This window comes from Oncorhynchus clarkii, chromosome 26 (assembly GCF_045791955.1).
Source record: "Oncorhynchus clarkii lewisi isolate Uvic-CL-2024 chromosome 26, UVic_Ocla_1.0, whole genome shotgun sequence".
Taxonomy (NCBI): Eukaryota; Metazoa; Chordata; class Actinopteri; order Salmoniformes; family Salmonidae; genus Oncorhynchus; species Oncorhynchus clarkii.
Window position 1 is genome coordinate 45,200,556 of NC_092172.1, and position 26,469 is coordinate 45,227,024.

A 26,469-nucleotide genomic window follows, 5' to 3' on the forward strand; every position below is an offset into this window, starting at 1 on the left:
CACAGTGTGGCCAGATCTCACCATCTCTCTGACAGACTTCTGTACTCTCTCCAAGTCTTTCTGGGGAACCGGCAACTCGTCGCGGATGCTGTCCAAAACGCTCAGAGCCGACTCCAGTGGCGTGAGGTCCTCCTGAGGGTCAAACGAGAAGTCTGTGGACAGCAAGAGAACGACCGTGTCAGTGATCTCAGACTTGATTTCCAAAAGACACGGCTAGCTAGCTATAAGGAACAGCAGATTCTGGAACTTGGGGTCATTTCAGATGTCTCTGATTTTCAACGGGGAATGAATATTAGTTCGTACTGTTACATAGAAATCAAATCAAATCAAATTGTATTTGTCACATACACATGGTTAGCAGATGTTAATGCGAGTGTAGCGAAATGCTTGTGCTTCTAGTTCCGACAATGCAGTAATAACCAACAAGTAATCTAACTAACAATTCCAAAACTACTGTCTTGTACACAGTGTAAGGGGATAAAGAATATGTACATAAGGATATATGAATGAGTGATGGTACAGAGCAGCATAGGCAAGATACAGTAGATGGTATCGAGTACAGTATATACATATGAGATGAGTATGTAAACTAAGTGGCATAGTTAAAGTGGCTAGTGATACATGTATTACATAAGGATACAGTCGATGATATAGAGTACAGTATATACGTATGCATATGAGATGAATAATGTAGGGTAAGTAACATTATATAAGGTAGCATTGTTTAAAGTGGCTAGTGATATATTTACATCATTTCCCATCAATTCCCATTATTAAAGTGGCTGGAGTTGAGTCCGTGTCAGTGTGTTGGCCGCAGCCACTCAATGTTAGTGGTGGCTGTTTAACAGTCTGATGGCCTTGAGATTACAGAGAGTGAGAGTGTTGTTATGTAGCTAGCTAGGAAGTTACTTCATGTTTAACTCTAAACTCTCACCGAGTTTGTCACCGTCATTTATCCTGGTGAGGAACTGTATGGCTCGAATCTTCTTGGGTGTGGCGTCGTTGGCTTCCAACGGCCGAACCAGATGACCTGAAAGAGGATGTTGTTGGATAATGTGTTAGCTAGCGTCTATTAAATGGGGCTAACTGCTTTAGCGCCTGTTGACGATAGGCTCCTCTGACCGGGGGCGTTTTGTTCGGAGGCCGAGCCCCGACACTCTAAACAGTAACATCATCGCTCGCCGCCAGTTCTGGAAACATACGGAACGGTACTTTCACATCAGTGAGAAATCATTTTCAAAAACAAAAGGTTCAATTACTACACACCTTTATAGGGTTAGTGTTCCCACACGGTCATACCTCCATGTTCCAGCTTCTACCCCCAAGCCATCAGACTGCTGAACAGCTTCTACCCCCCAAGCCATCAGACTGCTGAACAGCTTCTATCCCCAAGCCATCAGACTGCTGAACAGCTTCTACCCCCAAGCCATCAGACTGCTGAACAGCTTCTACCCCCAAGCCATCAGACTGCTGAACAGCTTCTATCCCCAAGCCATCAGACTGCTGAACAGCTTCTACCCCCAAGCCATCAGACTCCTGAACAGCTTCTACCCCCAAGCCATCAGACTCCTGAACAGCTTCTATCCCCAAGCCATCAGACTGCTGAACAGCTTCTACCCCCAAGCGATCAGACTGCTGAACAACTTCTACCCCCAAGCCATCAGACTGCTGAACAGATTCTACCCCCAAGCCATCAGACTGCTGAACAGCTTCTACCCCCAAGCCATCAGACTGCTGAACAGCTTCTACCTCCAAGCCATCAGACTCCTGAACAGCTTCTACCCCCAAGCCATCAGACTGCTGAACAGCTTCTACCCCCAAACCATCAGACTGCTGAACAGCTTCTACCCCCAAGCCAGACTGCTGAACAGCTTCTACCCCCAAGCCATCAGACTGCTGAACAGCTTCTACCCCCAAGCCATCAGACTGCTGAACAAGCTTCTCCCCCCAAGCCATCAGACTGCTGAACAGCTTCTACCCCCCAAGCCATCAGACTGCTGAACAGCTTCTACCCCCAAGCCATCAGACTGCTGAACAGCTTCTCCCCCCAAGCCATCAGACTGCTGAACAGCTTCTCCCCCCACACACACACACACTTTAACACTGTTAATTATCTATCCTGATTGCCTGGTCACTTTTATCCCAACCTACCTACACATTATTTTATTGTGTTAGTATTTCCTTGTTTTTTTCTCAACATATTTTTCTTACTTTTTTAACTCTGCATTGTTGGGAACGGGCTCCTAAGTAAGAATATCACATTAAAGTCTACACCAGTTGTTGGGAACGGGCTCCTAAGTAAGAATATCACATTAAAGTCTACACCAGTTGTTGGGAACGGGCTCCTAAGTAAGAATTTCACATTAAAGTCTACACCAGTTGTTGGGAACGGGCTCCTAAGTAAGAATATCACATTAAAGTCTACACCAGTTGTTGGGAACGGGCTCCTAAGTAAGAATTTCACATTAAAGTCTACACCAGTTGTTGGGAACGGGCTCCTAAGTAAGAATACCACATTAAAGTCTACACCAGTTGTATTCTGTATATTTATTTAACCTTTATTTAACTGGGCAAGTCAGTTAAGAACAAATTCTTATTTACAATGACGGCCTACCCCGGGCCAAACCCAGACGACGCTGGGCCAATTGTTCGCCACCCTATGGCACTCCCAATCACGGCCAGTTGTCATACAGGTTGTGACCAATACAATTGGATTTAAATTTGACGAGCCATCTAGTGTGTTCCGAACACCTGTGTGTAAGCGTAAAAGCCTATTTAAATGTGGTCGGACCTTCGTATCCTCCATACGCCATAGCGGTACCTCTGGGGCACGCAGAGGCCAAATCAAGCCCAAGCCCAAATGAAGTTTAAACAAACCGAGGGCTCTGTATAGTTCTGCATGTTCGGAACACACTAGATGGCTCATCAAATCTAAATCCAATTGTATTGGTCACAACCTGTATGACGGTAGGTGGGGGCGGTACAGTCCCGTGTAAACACAAACTCATTTCCTTCACAATATCTCTGCACCGCTAAGCGCAGCCTAGTGGTTAGAGCGTTGAACTTGTAACCAAAAGGTTGTAAGATCAAATCCCTGAGCTGACAAGGTAAAAATCTGTCCTTTCTGCCCCTGAACAAGGCAGTTAACCCACTGTTCCCCGGTAGGCAGTAATTGTAAATAAGAATTTGTTCTTAACTGACCTGCCTGGTAAAATAAATGAGTGTAGTTAACTCAGCATTATCCCAAACTCGGTCCTGGAAAGCCTTTAGTACTTAAACGCAACAGAACGTTAAATTAACTAAAACTGTGCTGTACTGAACGACCAAATGAAAAACGGTGAAGGGTTGTAGCTTCAAAAACGCCCCGCTTGTCTTTAACAACGACAAGTCACTGCTTCAAACCAAACTGACACACCGAACGGACCAAACTAGTCTGTTCAAGGCACGTTTTGGGGAAAACGTCTCGTTCAGTACAAAACGCTCAGCACCGTAGCAAACGTTGAAACGAAATGAACGCACCCCCGCAGGTTTAGTTTATGTCCTTGCGCTACACAGCTGATTCAGATAATAAATAATGAGTTGATTTATGGTTATTTAAATCAGCTGTGTGGTGCTAAAGTTAGGACCAAAAGCAAACCTGTTCACCGGGGGATCTAGTCCAACCAACTGGTCCAGCTCACAGTCAACGGTACCACACAGTTAGCTAACATATCTAACTATCTGGGTATCACGTGGTATAAAACTAAAAGTTTATAAGCATAGCTAGCTAAACAAACTGTTAACACGGGAGTTAATTATCAATTAACTATTTTAGGCAGAGACGGTATTAGAAACCTGTATTGGGTTCGCGTAGATGCTAACGTTAGTTAGCTAACTGCATTTGTGAGAAAACGTTACTAACATTGAAGGATGTCTCTGATCTCACAGAAATCACTGTCCTGTTCATTCCTGAACGCCTCAAACGCCACAGATATATAATAATCCACTATCCACCGATTAACAACACATTCCACATCTAGTCCGCGGTCCGCACTCGACTCCATGTTGTCGTGTTGCCGCCACATCAACGACGTAAACAAACCGATGTGTATTTCATCTGCCGCGCTGGTTAGTGTTCAGTCAAACTTCCGTCTGTCCGCATTTCGCTCACCTTACGCCCACCTACGCTCACATTACGCACCACGTCAATGACGTCATCGCGGCAAACCGAGTACCATTCATTTAGAATAGTGTTGTTTTCTTATCACGGTCCTTAATTTATGAACACAATTTTTCTCCACACAGATATATATGTATGTATATATATGGAATAATCGGGCTATATTGTATAAAAATACTTCTTTGTTTTTAGAATATTGGTTCCGAAATAATTTCCTATGGGTGAGCCAACTGGTAAATGCAGAGGGTATTTTACTCAGTTATAAGGAATTCTGATCCCTTTACAAGGTCCCTGTAACACCAGAATCCAAGCAGTACATCTCTCCACAATAGTGTAAAATCTTCATAAATGTGTTCAATTATAAACCTACTGATGTCTTGCTACGGTTTTCTTGCATGAATACAATGCCCAAAAAGATGCAACACTGTTTCTGGTTGGTCATTACAAAAGGAGCAATTTGAGTTGATGTTTTCCTTAAACTTCTTCATATAGTTGTTGGCAGGATAATATTTCTGAATCATTTTAAAGGAAACTTCCTTAATTTTGTTAACAAGTAGGTATGTGTGTGGCAACATCCAAACTTTTTTTCCAGCAGATATTATCAATACATCGATTCCAATAAGGCATGACATAAGGCATGACATAAGGCATGACATAAGGCATGACATAAGGTATAGATACAACATCACATTTGTGCAAGATTTAAAAGGGAGCAAACAAGCTTTCTTCCATTCAATTTCAGTAATATATGCATTCCGGAAGAATTTCCCTCTAGGAGGGATCTTGTTCGAGTTAAAGTTATCTTAAGAATGTATTACATTTCTTATCCAGCAGGGGGCAACCTCTTAACATTCATTGTGCATCTATCCTGACATGTTCTCCAAAGCAAAAATGCGATTTAATTAATGAAGTCCTGAAGGTATTGGTTTGAATACAGAATTACATTCTTACTGTATTCTTACAACTATCGTAGGTTTATACAATTGTAACCCCTGACCTTATTTTAGGTACTTACATTTTTGAAACTCAATTCATGTTTCTTCAGATAAAATATACGTGTCCTATGTCCTATGTATTTTTGTTGTTGTATTATAATATATAATAATATATACCATTGATTTAGTGAAGACAGAGACAGTTGGTCATGGCTAGAAGGGATACAGCATTTGTCAGACGTAACGTCAGATTTGATTTATTTTAGCAGGTTAGGAGAAATTACGCGGCTGGTTGCTGCGTTTGTTTGCCGCGCTCGATTTAAAGGCACAGACTTTAGATTTCTTGGTGTCCGTCATTGATTCTTGAATAATCTGATTTATATGAATCTAATATTAATATTATCTTATCAGATTCAAATTCAGTGCATATTGGTTCACATCCACACTTTTTTGCACAGGGCAATACATGGAACAGCCAAATAGCCATCATTATTTTAATCGAATCAGGTTAATTATGCAAAACAACACATTATAAAGACAATTTGAGACCATTTAAAAACATCTTTCAATAATTGGTTGTAGATACCAGGCACACCGGTTTGAGTGTCACGAACTGCAACTCTGTTAGTTTGTCAACAGTTTCCTGTGTATCAAGAAAGGTCTTGCAAATAAAGGAGCCGAACACTCTAGGAGCTCCGATGCAAAAATGTAATATCCAACGTTTCGACAGACAAGCTGTCTTCATCAGGGTATAATCACAAACACTGTGGGATGACTCGTTTATGTAGTGCCAAAAGACACACAGGTGTCTGTAATCATGGCCAGGTGTGGCCTAATATCATTGGTTAATTCTCAAATATTAAAATTGCATACAAAGAACAGCATACAAACAACAAATGGATAGCATACATTATAGATTAATTTTGGACCGCACGAGCTTACAAACAATTACAATGGCAAAAGTCACAATAATCACAAGATTATGATCATTATTATGCCCTATGGCACCCTATTCCCTATATAGTGCACTACTTTAGACCAGCCCTACAGCACCCTATTCCCTATATAGTGCACTACATTAGACCAGAGACCTACGGCACCCTATTCCCTACATAGTGCACTACTTTAGACCAGAACCCTAAGCGTTATGTTCTAAGCAGTGCACTATATAGGGAGTAGGGTACCATTGGGTCAGATCCGTTGTCTTTCAGTGTTCCCTCCGCCCCAACGTATCTAAATAACATACATTCTCATTACAGCATTTTAATGAAAGGCGTGTGTTGTCTTCAGATAGCATGTCTTCAGAGACACATCCTACAGACCCTCAGGGTGTCACGACTTCCGCCGAAGTTGGTCCCTCTCCTTGTTCGGGCTTTCTAGCCATCGCCGATCCACTTTTCATTTTCCATTTGTTTTGTCTTTGTTGTTTTCTACACACCTGGTTTCTATTCCCCAATTACATGTTCATTATTTAACCCTCTGTTTCCCCCATGTTTCTGTGCGTGTTTGTATATAATGTTCAAGTCGTTACTTGTTGGCTGGTATTGTTTGTATATGATGTTCAGGTCGTTACTTGTTGGCTGGTATTGTTTGCCGGGTTCGTTATTACGCCCGTTATTTACGAGCGACCGGTAATTTCACGCACCGTTAGTCTTTGTTTTATACTGGTGCTGTTCGTGGAATAAATGACCTTGTACACTCCTCTCTGCTCTCCTGCACCTGTTCCATGCACCAGTTACCCACAGCCTGACAGAAACACGCACCACAAATGGAGTCAGCAGGAGCAGTTACCCCGGTACTAGGGGTTGAGGAGCGCGTCCAGCAGCATGAGGCGATTCTACAACATCTCGGCACCGCCATGGATCGCGTCCTACAGACGATGGAGCGCTGGGAGAGAAGGAGTTCCTCCACCAGCACCACCAAGGACACCACTGATCACCCCTCCCTCACCCGGTTCCTGTGGGATTCGGCTCTCCCTTCCGAGGGAGTACGATGGGAAGGCAGCGGGATGTCAGGGTTTCTTACTCCAACTGGAGCTCTACCTGGCGACCGTGCACCCAACTCCTTGGGGGGCGCGAGAGCGTGTCCGCCCTCGTCTCCTGTCTCTCAGGGAAAGCCCTGGATTGGGCCAACGCGGTATGGGAGGAAGGAGGAGCGGTGCTGGACAAATTTGAGGATTTTACCGTCTCGTGCACCTGAGGCAAGGAGCGCACAGAAGTTCGCATTGGACTTCCGGACCCTGGCCGCCGGCGCAGGGTGGAACAACAGGGCCCTGATCATCACTACCGTTGTAGTTTGCGTGAGGACGTCCGTCAGGGAGTTGGCCTGTAGGGACACAACTCTGACCTTCGACCAGCTGGTGGACATTTCCATGAGGTTGGATAACCTGCTGGCTACCCACGGACATCCAGATCGGGGTCTGTCGATTCCATCCCCCAGCACCACCGCTCCGACGCCCATGGAGCTGGGAGGTGCTGCTATGAGGGCGACCGGAGGAGGGTTGATCCATGCACCATCTGTGGTCGCAGAGGGCACACTGCCGGTCGGTGCTGGGGAGGTTCCTCTAGGAGTCGAGGCAGCAGGCAGGGCACTATCGTGTCACTCCAGGTGAGTCGGTACCAGGCTCACCCAAAGCCCCCTGTTGCTCACGTGTTTTTGTTTATTAATTTTCCTGAGATTTCCCCGCATAAGGCGCTCGTAGAAAATTGGATCTCAGGAGCGCTTAAAACCCGGTGCGTATCCGGGAGGGGGACGAGTGGAAGACGGCATTTAGTACCACCTCTGGGCACTATGAGTACATCGTAATGCCGTACCGGTTGATGAATGCTCCATCAGTATTCCAAGCCTTTGTAGACAAGATTTTCAGGGACCTGCACGGGTAGGGTGTAGTGGTGTATATCGACTACATTCTGATATACTCCGCTACACGCGCCGAGCATGTGTCCCTGGTGCGCAAGGTGCTTGGTAGACTGTTGGAGCATGACCTGTACGTCAAGGCTGAGAAATGCCTGTTTTTTTCAGTCAGTCTCCTTCCTAGGGTTCCGCATTTCCACTTCAGGGGTAGAGATGGAGAGTGACCACATTTCAGCCTTGCGTAATTGGCCGACTCCCACCACGGTAAAGGAAGTGCAGAGGTTTTTAGGGTTTGCCAACTACTACCGGAGGTTTATCCGGGGTTGGGGACAGGTAGCGGCTCCCATTACCTCACTGCTGAAGGGGGGACCGGTGCGTTTACAGTGGTCGGCTGAGGCGGACAGGGCTTTTGGTCACCTGAAGGCTCTGTTTACCTCGGCTCCGGTGCTGGCTCATCCGGATCCCTCTTTGGCGTTCATAGTGGAGGTGGACGAGTCCGCGGCTGGGATAGGAACCGTGCTCTCTCAGCGCTCGGGTACGCCACCAAAGCTCCGCCCCTGTGCCTTCTTCTCGAAGAAGCTCAGCCCGGCGGAGTGAAACTATGACGTGGGGGACCAGGAGCTGTTGGCTGTCGTCAAGGCCTTGAAGGCGTGGAGACATTGGTTTGAGGGGGCTAGACACCCTTTTCTCACCTGGACTGACCAATGCAATCTGGAGTACATCCGGGCAGCGAGGAGACTGAACCCTCGCCAGGCAAGGTGGGCCATGTTTTTCACCCGTTTTGTGTTTACCCTTTCCTACAGACCAGGCTCTTAGAACGTTAAGACGCATTGTCCCGGCTGTATGACACAGAGGAGCAGCCCATGGAACCCACTCCCATACTCCCCGCCTCCTGCCTGGTGGCACCGGTAGTGTGGGAGCTGGACACGGACATTGAGCAGGCGTTACGTTGCAGAGCCCGCTCCCGTCCAGTGTCCCGCTGGGTGTCTGTACGTTCCGTTTGCTGTCTGCGACCGTTTGATCTATTGGGCCCACACGTCACCCTCCTCTGGTCATCCGGGCATCGGTCAGACAGTGCGCTGTCTTAGTGGGAAGTACTGGTGGTCCACTGTAGCTAAGGATGTGAGGGTTTATGTCTCCTCCTGCTCGGTGTGTGCCCAGTGCAAGGCTACTAGACACCTGCCCAGAGGGAAGTTACAACCCTTACCCGTTCCACAATGGCCGTGGTCACACCTGTCGGTGGATTTCCTAACCGATCTTCCTCCTTTACAGGGTAACACCACCATCCTGGTCGTTGTGGATTGTTTTTCCAAGTTCTGTCGTCTCCTCCCTTTACCCGGTCTCCCTACGGCCCTACTGACTGCGGAGGCCCTGTTTACTCACGTCTTCCGACACTATGAGGTGCCTGAGGATATAGTGTCTGATCGGGGTCCCCAGTTCATGTGAAGGGTCTGGAGAGCGTTCATGGAACGTCTGCGGATCTCGGTTAGTCTTACCTCAGGTTTTCACCCCGAGAGTGATGGGCAGGTGGAGAGAGTGAACCAGGACGTGGGTAGGTTTCTGCGGGCGTATTGCCAGGACCGGCCGGGGGAGTGGGCAGCGCTCATACCCTGGGCAGAGATTGCCCAGAACTCGCTCCGCCACTCCTCTACTAACCTCTCCCCCTTCCAGTGCGTACTGGGGTACCAGCCGGTTCTGGCGCTGTACATCAGAGCCAGATCGAGGTTCCTGCGGTGGACAACTGGTTTACGCGCTCAGAAGAGACATGTGAACCTTCAGCGGGCCATGAGGCGTCAGAAAGCGAGCGCAGACCGCCACCGCAGTGAGGCCCGGTGTTCTTACTTGTTGGCTGGTATTGTTTGCCGGGTTCGTTATTACGCCCGTTATTTACGAGCGACCGGTAATTTCACGCACCGTTAGTCTTTGTTTTATACTGGTGCTGTTCGTGGAATAAATTACCTTGTACACTCCTCTCTGCTCTCCTGCATCTGTTCCATGCACCAGTTACCCACAGCCTGACAAACACGCACCACAAGTCAGCAGGACCAGTTACCCACAGCCTGATACAGGGAGTAAAATAATGAGATCCTTTTTCCACATCAGGCTTTTACATATGGGACATGTTGTTCACAGACTAAAGCTCTTTATTTTAAAACTAATTATATCTACAATCATAAACCAAATGGATACAGTTTAAAACATACAGCATTAATCAATGGCGGATATTTGCATGATTGACGATTGTATTGATTAGGGTAACGCATATCTCATAAAACAAACGGGTGTTTGATGATCATCAATACCCTGTGTCACAATGGCTCTGTTGTGAAGACAACTAAATCAGCAGAGAGATGAGGTCAGGAGGGCTGAGGGGGAACAAAATGGTGGACTGAATTAGCCTTCATCATGAGGGAGGTCAGGAGGGCTGAGGGGGAACAAAATGGTGGACTGAATTTGCCTTCATCATGAGGGAGGTCAGGAGGGCTGAGGGGGAACAAAATGGTGGACTGAATTAGCCTTCATCATGAGGGAGGTCAGGAGGGCTGAGGGGGAACAAAATGGTGGACTGAATTAGCCTTCATCATGAGGGAGGTCAGGAGGGCTGAGGGGAAACAAAATGGTGGACTGAATTAGCCTTCATCATGAGGGAGGTCAGGAGGGCTGAGGGGGAACAAAATGGTGGACTAAATTAGCCTTCATCATGAGGGAGGTCAAGAGGGCTGAGGGGGAACAAAATGGTGGACTGAATTTGCCTTCATCATGAGGGAGGTCAGGAGGGCTGAGGGGGAACAAAATGGTGGACTGAATTAGCCTTCATCATGAGGGAGGTCAGGAGGGCTGAGGGGGAACAAAATGGTGGACTAAAAAGCCTTCATCATGAGGGAGGTCAGGAGGGCTGAGGGGGAACAAAATGGTGGACTGAATTAGCCTTCATCATGAGGGAGGTCAGGAGGGCTGAGGGGGAACAAAATGGTGGACTAAAAAGCCTTCATCATGAGGGAGGTCAGGAGGGCTGAGGGGGAACAAAATGGTGGACTGAATTAGCCTTCATCATGAGGGAGGTCAGGAGGGCTGAGGGGGAACAAAATGGTGGACTGAATTAGCCTTCATCATGAGGGAGGTCAGGAGGGCTGAGGGGGAACAAAATGGTGGACTAAATTAGCCTTCATCATGAGGGAGGTCAGGAGGGCTGAGGGGAAACAAAATGGTGGACTGAATTAGCCTTCATCATGAGGGAGGTCAGGAGGGCTGAGGGGGAACAAAATGGTGGACTGAATTAGCATTCATCATGAGGGAGGTCAGGAGGGCTGAGGGGGAACAAAATGGTGGACTGAATTAGCCTTCATCAGTTGTAAAAAAGACTGTCACTACAAGCTTCCTGTTGGTTGACAGACCCATTGCTTCACCAATGAAGTTTGTATTAAAGGCTGTGTGTTCCAACTAGCTGCCTATTCCCTAAATAATGCACTCCCTATGGCTCTGGTCAAAAGTAGTGCACTATATAGGGAATAGGGTGCCAGTTGGGACAAACCCAAAGCTCCAAGTATGGGAAGCATTGGTAAAGGGGGGGACAGGACTTGGGGTCTGGGAAACATTGGTAAAGGGGGGGACAGGACTTGGGGTCTGGGAAACATTGGTAAAGGGGGGGACAGGACTCGGGGTCTGGGAAACATTGGTAAAGGGGGGGACAGGACTTGGGGTCTGGGAAACACTGGTAAAGGGGGGGACTTGGGAAACACTGGTAAAGGGGGGGACAGGACATGGGGTTTGGGAAACATTGGTAAAGGGGGGGACAGGACATGGGGTTTGGGAAACACTGGTAAAGGGGGGGACAGGACTTGGGGTCTGGGAAACATTGGTAAAGGGGGGGACAGGACATGGGGTTTGGGAAACACTGGTAAAGGGGGGGACTTGGGAAACACTGGTAAAGGGGGGGACAGGACATGGGGTTTGGGAAACACTGGTAAAGGGGGGGGACAGGACATGGGGTTTGGGAAACACTGGTAAAGGGGGGTACTTGGGAAACACTGGTAAAGGGGGGGATAGGACATGGGGTTTGGGAAACACTGGTAAATGGGGGGAGAGGACATGGGAAACATTAATGAAGGGGGGGACAGGACTTGGGGTCTGGGAAACACTGGTAAATGGGGGGGGGGCAGGACATGGGAAACACTGGTAAAGGGGGGGGACTAGGGGTCTGGGAATCACTGGTAAAGGGGGGGACAGGACAGGGGTCTGGGAAACACTGGTAAAGGGGGGGACAGGACAGGGGTCTGGGAAACACTGGTAAAGGGGGGGACAGGACTCGGGGGTCTGGGAAACACTGGTAAAGGGGGGGAAACACTGGTAAAGGGGAGGACTTGGGAAACACTGGTAAAGGGGGGGACTTGGGGTCTGGGAAACACTGGTAAAGGGGAGGACTTGGGAAACACTGGTAAAGGGGAGGACTTGGGAAACACTGGTAAAGGGGGGGGACTTGGGAAACACTGGTAAAGGGGGGGGGGGACTTGGGAAACACTGTAGCAGCTCCTAAACAAGGAGGAAAAACAACCAATGAGACAAAATACAAAGAATCAACAAAAATACATTTTTCAGCATTTCGGATTTGCTCAATTCTGGTAGTACCTCCCCCGTGTAAATGTGTTTGTCCCATTTGAGTCTACTGAACATAGTCCTGAACATGGTTAATATCAGTAGTGATGGTCTGTGTTCTGTAGGGTAGAGTCTATGTCCAGGATGTTTAATGTCAGTAGTGATGGTCTGTGTTCAGTAGGGTAGAGTCTATGTCCAGGATGTTTAATATCAGTAGTGATGGTCTGTGTTCAGTAGGGTAGAGTCTATGTCCAGGATGGTTAATATCAGTAGTGATGGTCTGTGTTCAGTAGGGTAGAGTCTATGTCCAGGATGGTTAATGTCAGTAGTGATGGTCTGTGTTCAGTAGGGTAGAGTCTATGTCCAGGATGTTTAATATCAGTAGTGATGGTCTGTGTTCAGTAGGGTAGAGTCTATGTCCAGGATGGTTAATATCAGTAGTGATGGTCTGTGTTCAGTAGGGTAGAGTCTATGTCCAGGATGGTTAATATCAGTAGTGATGGTCTGTGTTCAGTAGGGTAGAGTCTATGTCCAGGATGGTTAATATCAGTAGTGATGGTCTGTGTTCAGTAGGGTAGAGTCTATGTCCAGGATGTTTAATGTCAGTAGTGATGGTCTGTGTTCAGTAGGGAAGAGTCTATGTCCAGGATGTTTAATGTCAGTAGTGATGGTCTGTGTTCAGTAGGGTAGAGTCTATGTCCAGGATGGTTAATATCAGTAGTGATGGTCTGTGTTCAGTAGGGTAGAGTCTATGTCCAGGATGGTTAATGTCAGTAGTGATGGTCTGTGTTCAGTAGGGTAGAGTCTATGTCCAGGACATGTTTAATATCAGTAGTGATGGTCTGTGTTCAGTAGGGTAGAGTCTATGTCCAGGATGGTTAATATCAGTAGTGGTCTGTGTTCAGTAGGGTAGAGTCTATGTCCAGGATGGTTAATATCAGTAGTGATGGTCTGTGTTCAGTAGGGTAGAGTCTATGTCCAGGATGGTTAATATCAGTAGTGATGGTCTGTGTTCAGTAGGGTAGAGTCTATGTCCAGGATGTTTAATATCAGTAGTGATGGTCTGTGTTCAGTAGGGTAGAGTCTATGTCCAGGATGTTTAATGTCAGTAGTGATGGTCTGTGTTCAGTAGGGTAGAGTCTATGTCCAGGATGGTTAATATCAGTAGTGATGGTCTGTGTTCAGTAGGGTAGAGTCTATGTCCAGGATGTTTAATATCAGTAGTGATGGTCTGTGTTCAGTAGGGTAGAGTCTATGTCCAGGATGGTTAATATCAGTAGTGATGGTCTGTGTTCAGTAGGGTAGAGTCTATGTCCAGGATGGTTAATATCAGTAGTGATGGTCTGTGTTCAGTAGGGTAGAGTCTATGTCCAGGATGGTTAATATCAGTAGTGATGGTCTGTGTTCAGTAGGGTAGAGTCTATGTCCAGGATGGTTAATATCAGTAGTGATGGTCTGTGTTCAGTAGGGTAGAGTCTATGTCCAGGATGGTTAATGTCAGTAGTGATGGTCTGTGTTCAGTAGGGTAGAGTCTATGTCCAGGATGGTTAATATCAGTAGTGATGGTCTGTGTTCAGTAGGGTAGAGTCTATGTCCAGGATGGTTAATATCAGTAGTGATGGTCTGTGTTCAGTAGGGTAGAGTCTATGTCCAGGATGGTTAATATCAGTAGTGATGGTCTGTGTTCAGTAGGGTAGAGTCTATGTCCAGGATGTTTAACATCAGTAGTGATGGTCTGTGTTCAGTAGGGTAGAGTCTATGTCCAGGATGGTTAATATCAGTAGTGATGGTCTGTGTTCAGTAGGGTAGAGTCTATGTCCAGGATGTTTAATGTCAGGACACTTGGGTTGTGACCAGAGGCAGGGAGGATCAGGATGTTTAATGATGTCAGGACACTTGGGTTGTGGCCAGAGGCAGGGAGGATCAGGATGTTTAATGTCAGGACACTTGGGTTGTGGCCAGAGGCAGGGAGGATCAGGATGTTTAATGTCAGGACACTTGGGTTGTGGCCAGAGGCAGGGAGGATCAGGATGTTTAATGTCAGGACACTTGGGTTGTGACCAGAGGCAGGGAGGATCAGGATGTTTAATGATGTCAGGACACTTGGGTTGTGACCAGAGACAGGGAGGATCAGGATGTTTAATGATGTCAGGACACTTGGGTTGTGGCCAGAGCCAGGGAGGATCAGGATGTTTAATGATGTCAGGACACTTGGGTTGTGACCAGAGACAGGGAGGATCAGGATGTTTAATGATGTCAGGACACTTGGGTTGTGACCAGAGGCAGGGAGGATCAGGATGTTTAATGTCAGGACACTTGGGTTGTGACCAGAGGCAGGGAGGATCAGGATGTTTAATGATGTCAGGACACTTGGGTTGTGACCAGAGACAGGGAGGATCAGGATGTTTAATGTCAGGACACTTGGGTTGTGACCAGAGACAGGGAGGATCAGGATGTTTAATGATGTCAGGACACTTGGGTTGTGGCCAGAGGCAGGGAGGATCAGGATGTTTAATGTCAGGACACTTGGGTTGTGACCAGAGACAGGGAGGATCAGGATGTTTAATGATGTCAGGACACTTGGGTTGTGACCAGAGACAGGGAGGATCAGGATGTGTAATGATGTCAGGACACTTGGGTTGTGGCCAGAGGCAGGGAGGATCAGGATGTTTAATGATGTCAGGACACTTGGGTTGTGGCCAGAGGCAGGGAGGATCAGGATGTTTAATGATGTCAGGACACTTGGGTTGTGACCAGAGACAGGGAGGATCAGGATGTTTAATGATGTCAGGACACTTGGGTTGTGGCCAGAGGCAGGGAGGATCAGGATGTTTAATGATGTCAGGACACTTGGGTTGTGGCCAGAGGCAGGGAGGATCAGGATGTTTAATGTCAGGACACTTGGGTTGTGGCCAGAGGCAGGGAGGATCAGGATGTTTAATGTCAGGACACTTGGGTTGTGACCAGAGACAGGGAGGATCAGGATGTTTAATGATGTCAGGACACTTGGGTTGTGGCCAGAGGCAGGGAGGATCAGGATGTTTAATGATGTCAGGACACTTGGGTTGTGACCAGAGACAGGGAGGATCAGGATGTTTAATGATGATGATCAGGCTTCTTGAGAAGCGTCACAGAACCACACAAGCTCAACACAGTCTTCATCACTGTCACCTGTTTGTCCTCAGTGCCTGAAGTGTTCAAGTCCTGGAGTGTAGACTGGCTGACTCAGAACATAATTTCACTCCTGTCCCGTCTGTCCATTGGGTGCCCAAGACAAATCCTGTTTAACGTCCAATCACAACTCAGTGTCTTCAGAGCAGAACAATGATTGTGACTGACACCTCTACAGTTCCATACAACAGGTTCTTCATCAAAAAGACAGAAGAGGAGCTCCTTAAAAAAAGCAAACTGGCTGGCTGACTGACTGACTGACTGACTGGCTGGCTGACTGGCTGGCTGACTGGCTGACTGACTGACTGGCTGGCTGACTGGCTGACTGACTGGCTGACTGGCTGGCTGACTGGCTGGCTGACTGACAGACTGGCTGACTGACTGGCTGGCTGACTGGCTGAGTGACTGACTGGCTGGCTGGCTTGACTGGCTGACTGGCTGGCTGACTGGCTTGACTGACTGGCTTGACTGACTGGCTTGACTGACTGGCTTGACTGGCTAACTGACTGACTGACTGACTGGCTGGCTGACTGGCTGGCTGACTGGCTTGACTGACTGACTGACTGACTGACTGACTGGCTGGCTGGCTGACTGGCTGGCTTGACTGACTGACTGACTGGCTGGCTGACTGGCTTGACTGACTGACTGGCTGACTGACTGGCTGGCTAACTGACTGGCTGACCGACTGGCTGGTTGACTGATTGACCGGCTGACTGATTGACTGGCTGGCTGGCTGACTGACTGACTGATTGACTGGCTGGCTGATTGACTGACTGGCTGGCTGGCTTGACTGACTGACTGACTGACTGATTGACTGGCTGGCTGGCTGATTGACTGACTGGCTGATTGACTGGCTTGACTGACTGACTGGCTGACTGACTGGCTGACTGGCTGGCTGACTGGCTTGACTGACTGACTGGTTGACTGACTGACTGGCTGGCTGATTGACTGGCTGGCTGGCTGACTGGCTGGCTGACTGACTGGCTGGCTGACTGGCTTGACTGGCTGACTGGCTCGACTGGCTGACTGGCTGACTGGCTGACTGGCTGACCGACTGGCTGGCTGGCTGATTGACTGGCTGGCTGGCTGAATGGGGCTCACAGCAGAGGAGGGCAGGCTGGTCTCTCCCTGTCCCAGAACAGTGGCAGTTGAGTGATCACTATCAAACACAAAGGGATTAGCGGCCAAGGGTTCAGCTTGAGATTCAGCCCCAGTCTCTCTGTGTGGACAGACTGACCCAGATACAGTCCCATATTCAGCCCTAGTCTCTCTGTGTAGAGAACAGAAACAGACCCATATTCAGCCCTAGTCTCTCTGTATAGAGAACAGACCCAGATACAGACCCATATTCAGCCCCAGTCTCTCTGTGTAGAGAACAGACCCAGAAACAGACCCATATTCAGCCCCAGTCTCTCTGTGTAGAGAACAGACCCAGATACAGACCCAGATAAAGCCCTAGTCTCTCTGTGTGGAGGACAGACCCAGACCCAGATAAAGCCCTAGTCTCTCTGTGTGGACAGACTGACCCAGATAAAGCCCTAGTCTCGCTGTGTGGACAGACTGACCCAGATAAAGCCCTAGTCTCGCTGTGTGGACAGACTGACCCAGATAAAGCCCTAGTCTCGCTGTGTGGACAGACTGACCCAGATAAAGCCCTAGTCTCGCTGTGTGGAGGACAGACCCAGATAAAGCCCAATGTGTGTTCAACGGTCCAGAGAGGTCTGGGGGTATCAGACGGTCCAGAGAGATCCGGGGGTATCAGACGGTCCAGAGAGGTCCGAGGGTATCATACGGTCCAGAGAGGTCCGGGGGTATCATACGGTCCAGAGAGGTCCGGGGGTACCAGACGGTCCAGAGAGGTCCGGGGGTACCAGACGGTCAAGAGAGGTCCGGGGGTACCAGACGGTCCGGGGGTATCAGACGGTCCAGAGAGGTCCGGGGGTATCAGACGGTCCAGAGAGGTCCGGGGTACCAGACGGGGAAGAGCTGTATTTGGCTGCTCAGCCCTCAGACAGAGAACTCCACGCCACTACGGCGTGTAGTACGTGTCATCAGTAGGCGCCGCAGACGCAGGCCGGTGAATGGGTTGAACCAGAGGAAGGAGGGTGGGCCTCCAAACACGGCCTTCATCCCCTCCCAGCGCACACGCCGCTCCCACGTCGGCTTCTCATTCTTCAGACGCTCGATCTCCTGGGAGATGAAACAGACACAGACCGACAGACAGACAGACAGACAGACAAACACAGACCGACAGACAGACAAACACAGACCGACAGACAGACAGACACACAGACACAGACAGAGAGACAGACAACAGACAGACAGACAGACAACAGACAGACAGACAGACACAGACCGACAGACAGACACAGACCGACAGACAGACACAGACCGACAGACAGACACAGACCGACAGACAGACACAGACCGACAGACACACAGACCGACAGACAGACAGACCGACAGACAGACACAGACCGATAGACAGACACAGACCGACAGACAGACAGAGACAGACCGACAGACAGGCACAGACCGACAGACAGACAGAGACAGACCGACAGAAAGACAGAGACCGACAGACACACAGACCGACAGACAGACAGACCGACAGACAGACACAGACCGACAGACAGACACAGACCGACAGACAGACAGAGACAGACCGACAGACAGGCACAGACCGACAGAAAGACAGAGACAGACCGACAGACAGACACAGACCGACAGACAGACAGACACAGACCAACAGACAGACAGACACAGACAGACACAGACAGACAGACAGACACACAGACCGACACAGACCGACAGACAGACAGACACAGACCGACAGACACAGACCGACAGACAGACACAGACAGACAGACACAGACCGACAGACAGACAGACACAGACCGACAGACACAGACAGACAGACAGACACAGACCGACAGACAGACAGACACAGACCGACAGACAGACAGACACAGACCGACAGACAGACAGACAGACAGACAGACAGACAGACAGACAGACAGACAGACAGACACAGACCGACAGACAGACACAGACCGACACTTTAGTCAACATACTATTTTAATGAAACCGTGCTACTGCTGCCTCAACTAGGTCGATTCAGGACAGACATTTTGTCCTATTTGTTCATGGATATCAGGGGAAACTGAAGGAGTTGGACCAGAATGATCTGTAGTCCAGTCAGACTAGGAGATGAGATGAACCTGGAGAGGAGAGACACCAGCTACTCTGTTACTAACCCAACTGTCATTATTACTAGGCTGAGGGACCAGTTACTAACCCAACTGGTATTATTACTAGACTGAGGGACCAGTTACTAACCCAACTGGTATTATTACTAGGCTGAGGGACCAGTTACTAACCCAACTGGTATTATTACTAGACTGAGGGACCAGTTACTAACCCAACTGGTATTATTACTAGGCTGAGGGACCAGTTACTAACCCAACTGTTATTATTACTAGACTGAGGGACCAGTTACTAACCCAACTGTTATTATTACTAGGCTGAGGGACCAGTTACTAACCCAACTGGTATTATTACTAGACTGAGGGACCAGTTACTAACCCAACTGGTATTATTACTAGACTGAGGGACCAGTTACTAACCCAACTGGTATTATTACTAGGCTGAGGGACCAGTTACTAACCCAACTGTTATTATTACTAGACTGAGGGACCAGTTACTAACCCAACTGGTATTATTACTAGACTGAGGGACCAGTTACTAACCCAACTGTTATTATTACTAGACTGAGGGACCAGTTACTTTGAGGTGATCTGTGATAGTCAGTAGTTACTACCACAGCTATCTGCCAGGAGAAGCTGCAGACAGAAGCCTATATATACCCGTATAGACTTGGTTACAGTCACAGAGAGCTTCTAGTTGGGTTAAAATAAAGTCCGATTGAATTGAGGTCATTCCCCATAACTAGGGGCAGGTTGTGAACTCTGAAGGTCAGGGGTCAATCCTAAATCCTTCAGCATAATACACCTACATTTAATCACCTGATTTTGAAAAGCAACGGAAAGTAAACCCAGGGAAACAGGCAGTGAACCATTCAATGACCGAGGTTCACTGTTCCTGTAAACCAGTGGGGGAAAGAACTGACAGTTGAAGTGGGAAGTTTCCATACACCTTAGCCAAATATATTTAAACTTTAAACATTTGATCTTAGTAAAAATTCCCTGTCTTAGGTCAGTTAGGATCACCACTTTATTTTAAGAATGTGAAATGTCAGAATAATAGTAGAGAGAATTATTTATTTCAGCTTTTATTTCTTTCATCACATTCCCAATGGGTCAGATGTTTAGATACACTCAATTAGTATTTGGTTGCCTTCCACAAGCTTCACACAATAAGTTGGGTGATTTTTGGCCCATTCCTCCTGACAGAGCTGGTGTAACTGAGTCAGGTTTGTAGGCCTCCTTGCTCGCACACGCTTTTTCAGTTCTGCCCACAAATGTTCTATAGGATTGAGGTCAGGGCTTTGTGATGGCCACTCCAATAGCTTGACTTTGTTGTCCTTAAGCTATTTTTCCACAACTTTGGAAGTATGATTGGGGTCATTGCAAGACCCATTAACGACCAAGCTTCAACTTCCTGACTGATGTCTTGAGATGTCTTGAGATGGTGCTTCAATATATCCACATAATTTTCCAACCTCATGATGCCAAGTGCTTCAGTTCCTCCTGCAGCAAAGCACCCCCACAACATGATGCTGCCACCCCCTGTGCTTCACGGTTGGGATGGTGTTCTTCGGCTCGCAAGCCTCCCCCTTTTTCCTCCAAACACGACGATGGTCATTATGGCCAAACAGTTCTATTTTTGTTTCATCAGACCAGAGGACATTTCTCCAAAAAGTACGATCTTTGTCCCCATGTGCAGTTACAAACCGTAGTCTGTCTTTTTAATGGCGGTTTTGGAGCAGTGGCTTCTTCCTTGCTGAGCGGCCTTTCAGGGTATGTCGATGTAGGACTCGTTTTACTGTGGATATCGATACTTTTGTACCGGTTTCCTCCAGCATCTTCACAAGGTCCTTTGCTGTTGTTCTGGGATTGATTTGCACTTTTCACACCAAAGTACGTTCATCTCTAAGAGACAGAACGCATCTCCTTCCTGAGCGGTATGACGGCTGCGTGGTCCCATGGTGTTTATACTTGCGTACTATTGTTTGTACAGATGAACGTGGTATCTTCAGGCGTTTGGAAAATTCTCCCAAGGATGAACCAGAGGTCTTGGCTGATTTCTTTTGACTTTCCCATGATGTCAAGCGAAGAGGCACTGAGTTTGAAGCTAGGCCTTGAAATACATCCACAGGTACACCTTCAATTGATTCAAATTATGTCAATTAGCCTATCAGAAGCTTCTAAAGCCATGACATCATTTTATGGAATTTTCCAAGGTGTTTAAAAGCACAGTCAACTTAGTGTATGTAAACTTCTGACCCACTGGAATTGTGATACAGTGAATTATAAGTGAAATCATCTGTAAATAATTGTTGGAAAAATTACTTGTGTTATGCACAAAGTAGATGTCCTAACCGACTTGCCAAAACTATAGTTTGTTAACAAGATATTTGTGGAGTGGTTAAAACATGTTTTAATGAGTCCAACCTAAGTGTATGTAAACCTCCGACTTCAACTGTACTTGTACATTTACTTTCGATACGTACGTACATTTAAAACCAAATACTTTCCCTCAAGTAGTATTTTACTGGGTGACTTTTACTCAAGTAGTATTTGACTGGGTGACTTTTACTCAAGTAGTATTTTACTGGGTGACTTTTACTTTCACTCAAGTAGTATTTTACTGGGTGACTTTCACTCAAGTAGTATTTGACTGGGTGACTTTTACTCAAGTAGTATTTGACTGGGTGACTTTCCCTCAAGTAGTATTTTACTGGGTGACTTTTACTCAAGTAGTATTTTACTAGGTGACTTTCCCTTTTACTTGATTCATTATCTATTAAAGTATCTTTACTTTTACTCAAGTATGACAATTGAGAACTTTTTCCATCACTGCTGTTAACCTTGACAAGTGTTCCTTTAAGTGGTGACGACCACAGAGCTTCTTCCACCACTGCAGGCTGGGCACGGTGTCAGTAATAATGTGTTAACCTTGACTTCCTTTAAGTGGTGACGACCACAGAGCTTCTTCCACCACTGCAGGCTGGGCACGGTGTCAGTAATAATGTGTTAACCTTGACTTCCTTTAAGTGGTGACGACCACAGAGCTTCTTCCACCACTGCAGGCTGGGCACGGTGTCAGTAATAATGTGTTAACCTTGACTTCCTTTAAGTGGTGACGACCACAGAGCTTCTTCCACCACTGCAGGCTGGGCACGGTGTCAGTAATAATGTGTTAACCTTGACTTCCTTTAAGTGGTGACGACCACAGAGCTTCTTCCACCACTGCAGGCTGGGCACGGTGTCAGTAATAATGTGTTAACCTTGACTTCCTTTAAGTGGTGACGACCACAGAGCTTGGTGCCTCACCGTCTCGTCGTTGCAGATGGAGTGTATCTGCGTTCCGAACATCACCACGGTGAAGGTGAGGAAGAGGAAGGCCTCCAGACAGAGGAAGATCATCAGCATCATCGCCACTGGCGGAGAGAAGTCGGTGCATTCTGGGAGATGGATTTGTGGGAGAGGAGAGGAGAGGGGTGTCATTATTTTGACAGAGGGGGAGAGGGTGTCATTATTTTGACAGAGGGGGAGAGGGGTGTCATTATTTTGACAGAGGAGGAGAGGGGTGTCATTATTTTGACAGAGGAGGAGAGGGGTGTCATTATTTTGACAGAGAGGGGTGTCATTATTTTAACAGAGGAGGAGAGGGGTGTCATTATTTTGACAGAGGAGAGGGGTGTCATTATTTTGACAGAGGGGGAGAGGGGTGTCATTGTTTTGACAGAGGGGGAGAGGGGTGTCATTATTTTGACAGAGGGGGAGAGGGGTGTCATTATTTTGACAGAGGGGGAGAGGGGTGTCATTATTTTGACAGAGGAGGAGAGGGGTGTAATTATTTTGACAGAGGAGGAGAGGGGTGTCATTATTTTGACAGAGGAGAGGGGTGTCATTATTTTGACAGAGGGGGAGAGGGGTGTCATTATTTTGACAGAGGGGGAGAGGGGTGTCATTATTTTGACAGAGGAGAGGGGTGTCATTATTTTGACAGAGGGGGAGATGGGTGTCATTATTTTGACAGAGGAGAGGGGTGTCATTATTTTGACAGAGGAGGAGAGGGGTGTCATTATTTTGACAGAGGAGGAGAGGGGTGTCATTATTTTGACAGAGGGGGAGAGGGGTGTCATTATTTTGACAGAGGGGGAGAGGGGTGTCATTATTTTGACAGAGGGGGAGAGGGGTGTCATTATTTTGACAGAGGGGGAGAGGGGTGTCATTGTTTTGACAGAGGGGGAGAGGGGTGTCATTATTTTGACAGAGGAGAGGGGTGTCATTATTTTGACAGAGGGGGAGAGGGGTGTCATTATTTTGACAGAGGAGGAGAGGGGTGTAATTATTTTGACAGAGGAGGAGAGGGGTGTCATTATTTTGACAGAGGAGAGGGGTGTCATTATTTTGACAGAGGGGGAGAGGGGTGTCATTATTTTGACAGAGGGGGAGAGGGGTGTCATTATTTTGACAGAGGAGAGGGGTGTCATTATTTTGACAGAGGGGGAGATGGGTGTCATTATTTTGACAGAGGAGAGGGGTGTCATTATTTTGACAGAGGAGGAGAGGGGTGTCATTATTTTGACAGAGGAGGAGAGGGGTGTCATTATTTTGACAGAGGGGGAGAGGGGTGTCATTATTTTGACAGAGGGGGAGAGGGGTGTCATTATTTTGACAGAGGGGGAGAGGGGTGTCATTATTTTGACAGAGGGGGAGAGGGGTGTCATTATTTTGACAGAGGAGGAGAGGGGTGTCATTATTTTGACAGAGGGGGAGAGGGGTGTCATTATTTTGACAGAGGGGGAGAGGGGTGTCATTATTTTGACAGAGGGGGAGAGGGGTGTCATTATTTTGACAGAGGGGGAGAGGGGTGTCATTATTTTGACAGAGGGGGAGAGGGGTGTCATTATTTTGACAGAGGGGGAGAGGGGTGTCATTATTTTGACAGAGGGGGAGAGGGGTGTCATTATTTTGACAGAGGGGGAGAGGGGTGTCATTATTTTGACAGAGGGGGAGAGGGGTGTCATTATTTTGACAGAGGGGGAGAGGGGTGTCATTATTTTGACAGAGGGGGAGAGGGGTGTCATTATTTTGACAGAGGGGGAGAGGGGTGTCATTATTTTGACAGAGGAGGAGAGGGGTGTCATTATTTCATCCTCTGATCATAAAGGTTCTATTAACATTTAAAAGCATTTAAAATAAAATGTATCATCATTATTATAAACATCATCATCATCATAATCACCATCATCATTATTATAAACATCATTATCATCAATATTCTTCATTATTATAATCATCATCCTCATCATCCTCATTATTTCATCATCATATCCAAGATGGCGTAGCAGTCAGGCATCTTTGTCTTCGTCTTGTCGCGTCCAGTGTATATAGCTTATATTTTCTTCTTTGCATTTCCTTCACATTTATTTTTACAATATTTTTTAAACCTCAACTTCAACATACTCTCCTGCAACGCGCCTCACCCAATGTGGTATAGATCTGCTATTTTCTTTACTTTAGAACCGGAACCCCCAACAGAAGCTAGCAGTCAGCTAGCCACTGCTAGCGGTCATAAGTTAACCTTTAGCCTAGACAACTCCTGCCAGTCTGCACAGCGCGATTCAACCCAGAGCATCAGAGACTCTTTTTTCCCCACATATATTGATTCCTACCGCTCTGAACCTTCTCATCTGGATCATCACGGCTAGCTAGCTGCTACCCCCTGGCTAACGTCTCTGTCCCGAAGAAAGCACAAATTAGCCTGGAGCTAGCCTGTGCTAGAGGTCCATCAGCAAATACCTATTTAGCCAATTGGCCTGGACCCTTTTATTACACGGAGCCCCGATGATCCTTCATGACTGGTCTACCGACGTAAGCCGCCCAAGGGGGTTTTCAGCAGGCTCCTCCGTCACGACTTCCCCTGAATGCCCATCTGCTAGCCCCGGACCGCTAGCTATCTAGAGCATATCGGACTGTTAGCTGAAGAGGTCCATCAGCCACTTGGGCTACAATACCTATTTTGCCAATTGGCCTGGACCCTTTTATTACACGGAGCCCTGCCGATCCGTCACGACTGGTCTGCCAACGTAACCGCCCGAGGGGGCTACAACAGACTCTTCCGTTGCGACATCCCCCATAAGGCACTTCTGCGAGTCTGCTAGACTCGGCCCGCTAGCTGTCTGAATCGCCGTGTCTCCAGCTCGCCTAGCTACTCACTAGACCCCATGATCACTCGGCTACGCACGCCTCTCCCTGTAAATATGCCTTGTCCATCGCTGTTTGTGGTTAGTGATGACGGTCTTATTTCACTGTAGAGCCTCCAGCCCTGCTCAATATGCCTCAGCTAACCATTTTGTTCCACCTCCCACACATGCGGTGACCTCACCTGGTTTGAAAGGGGTCTCTAGAGACAATACCCCTCTCATCGTTACTCAATGCCTAGGTTTACCTCCACTGTATTCACTTCCTACCATACCTTTGTCTGTACATTATGCCTTGAATCTATGCTATCGCTCCCAGAAACCTGCTCCTTTTACTCTCTGTTCTGAACGTACTAGACGACCAGTTCTTATAGCCTTTAGCCGCACCCTCATCCTACTCCTCCTCTGGTGATGTAGAGGTAAATCCAGGTCCTGCAGTGCCTAGCTCCACTCCCATTCCCCAGGGCTCTCTGTTGATGACCTCTGTAACCGTAAAAGCCTTGGTTTCATGCATGTTAACATTAGAAGCCTCCTCAAGTTTGTTTTATTCACTGCTTTACCACACCCTGCCAACGCGAATGTCCTAGCTGTGTCTGAATCCTGGCTTAGGAAGGCCACCAAAAACCCTGACATTTCCATCCCTAACTATAACATTTTCCGACAAGATAGAAATGCCAAAGGGGGTGGAGTTACAGGCTATCTCTGCAGTAGATTGCATCAATGAACCTACCAGATACAACCCCAAATCCGTAAACACGGGCAACCTCATAGATGTCATCCTAACCAACCTGCCCTCCAAATACACCTCTGCTGTCTTCAACCAGGATCTCAGAGATCACTGCCTCAGTGCCGACCAGCCCTCATCACTGTCAAACGCTCCCTAAAACACTTCAGGGAGCAGGCCTTTCAAATCGACCTGGCCCGGGTATCCTGGAAGGATATTGACTTCATTCCGTCAGTAAAGGATGCCTGGTTATTCATTAAAAGTGCTTTCCTCACCATCTTAAATAAGCATGCCCCATTCAAGAAATTTAGAACCAGGAACAGATATAGCCCTTGGTTCACTCCAGACCTGACTGCCCTTGACCAGCACAAAAACATCCTGTGGCGTACTGCAATAGCATCGAACAGCCCCCACGATATGCAACTTTTCAGGGAAGTTAGGAACCAATATACACGGGCAGTTAGGAAAGCAAAGGCTAGCTTTTTTCAAACAGATATTTGCATCCTTTCACACAAACTACAAAAAGTTCTGGGACACTGTAAAGTCCATGGAGAATAAGAGCACCTCCTCCCAGCTGCCCACTGCTCTGAGGCTAGGAAACACTGTCACCACAGATAAATACACGATAACTGGGAATTTC

The 26,469-nt window shown here is 47.5% G+C and overlaps 2 protein-coding genes, 1 long non-coding RNA gene and 1 pseudogene across 6 annotated transcripts in view; 2 read left to right on the forward strand and 2 right to left on the reverse strand.

The window, feature by feature from the left end:
* LOC139384997 (telomeric repeat-binding factor 2-like) overlaps window positions 1-26,469 on the reverse strand; it is a 79,983-nt gene that overhangs the window by 20,840 nt on the left and 32,674 nt on the right. For 2 of the 4 annotated variants that reach the window (XM_071129961.1, XM_071129962.1), the window contains 2 exons: window positions 935-1,030; window positions 22-152 (listed from right to left, as the gene is read on the reverse strand). In XM_071129961.1, the coding sequence (XP_070986062.1) occupies window positions 22-152; window positions 935-1,030 (227 nt within the window). Of the gene's footprint in view, window positions 1-21; window positions 153-934; window positions 1,031-3,901; window positions 4,136-26,469 lie in introns of those variants that run through there. The other 2 variants (XM_071129963.1, XM_071129964.1) reach the window with 2 other exon arrangements.
* On the forward strand, window positions 5,579-8,351 carry LOC139385115 (uncharacterized). The gene is made up of 2 exons (XM_071130181.1): window positions 5,579-6,617; window positions 6,660-8,351. The coding sequence occupies exon 2, from the start codon at window positions 6,863-6,865 to the stop codon at window positions 7,703-7,705; it is 843 nt and encodes a 280-aa protein (XP_070986282.1). The 5' UTR covers window positions 5,579-6,617; window positions 6,660-6,862; the 3' UTR covers window positions 7,706-8,351.
* LOC139384958 (uncharacterized) lies at window positions 10,178-11,173 on the forward strand. The gene is made up of 3 exons (XR_011628894.1): window positions 10,178-10,775; window positions 10,834-10,892; window positions 10,951-11,173. It is a non-coding gene; the product is annotated as an uncharacterized lncRNA (long non-coding RNA).
* On the reverse strand, window positions 11,188-22,328 carry LOC139385268 (uncharacterized; annotated as a pseudogene).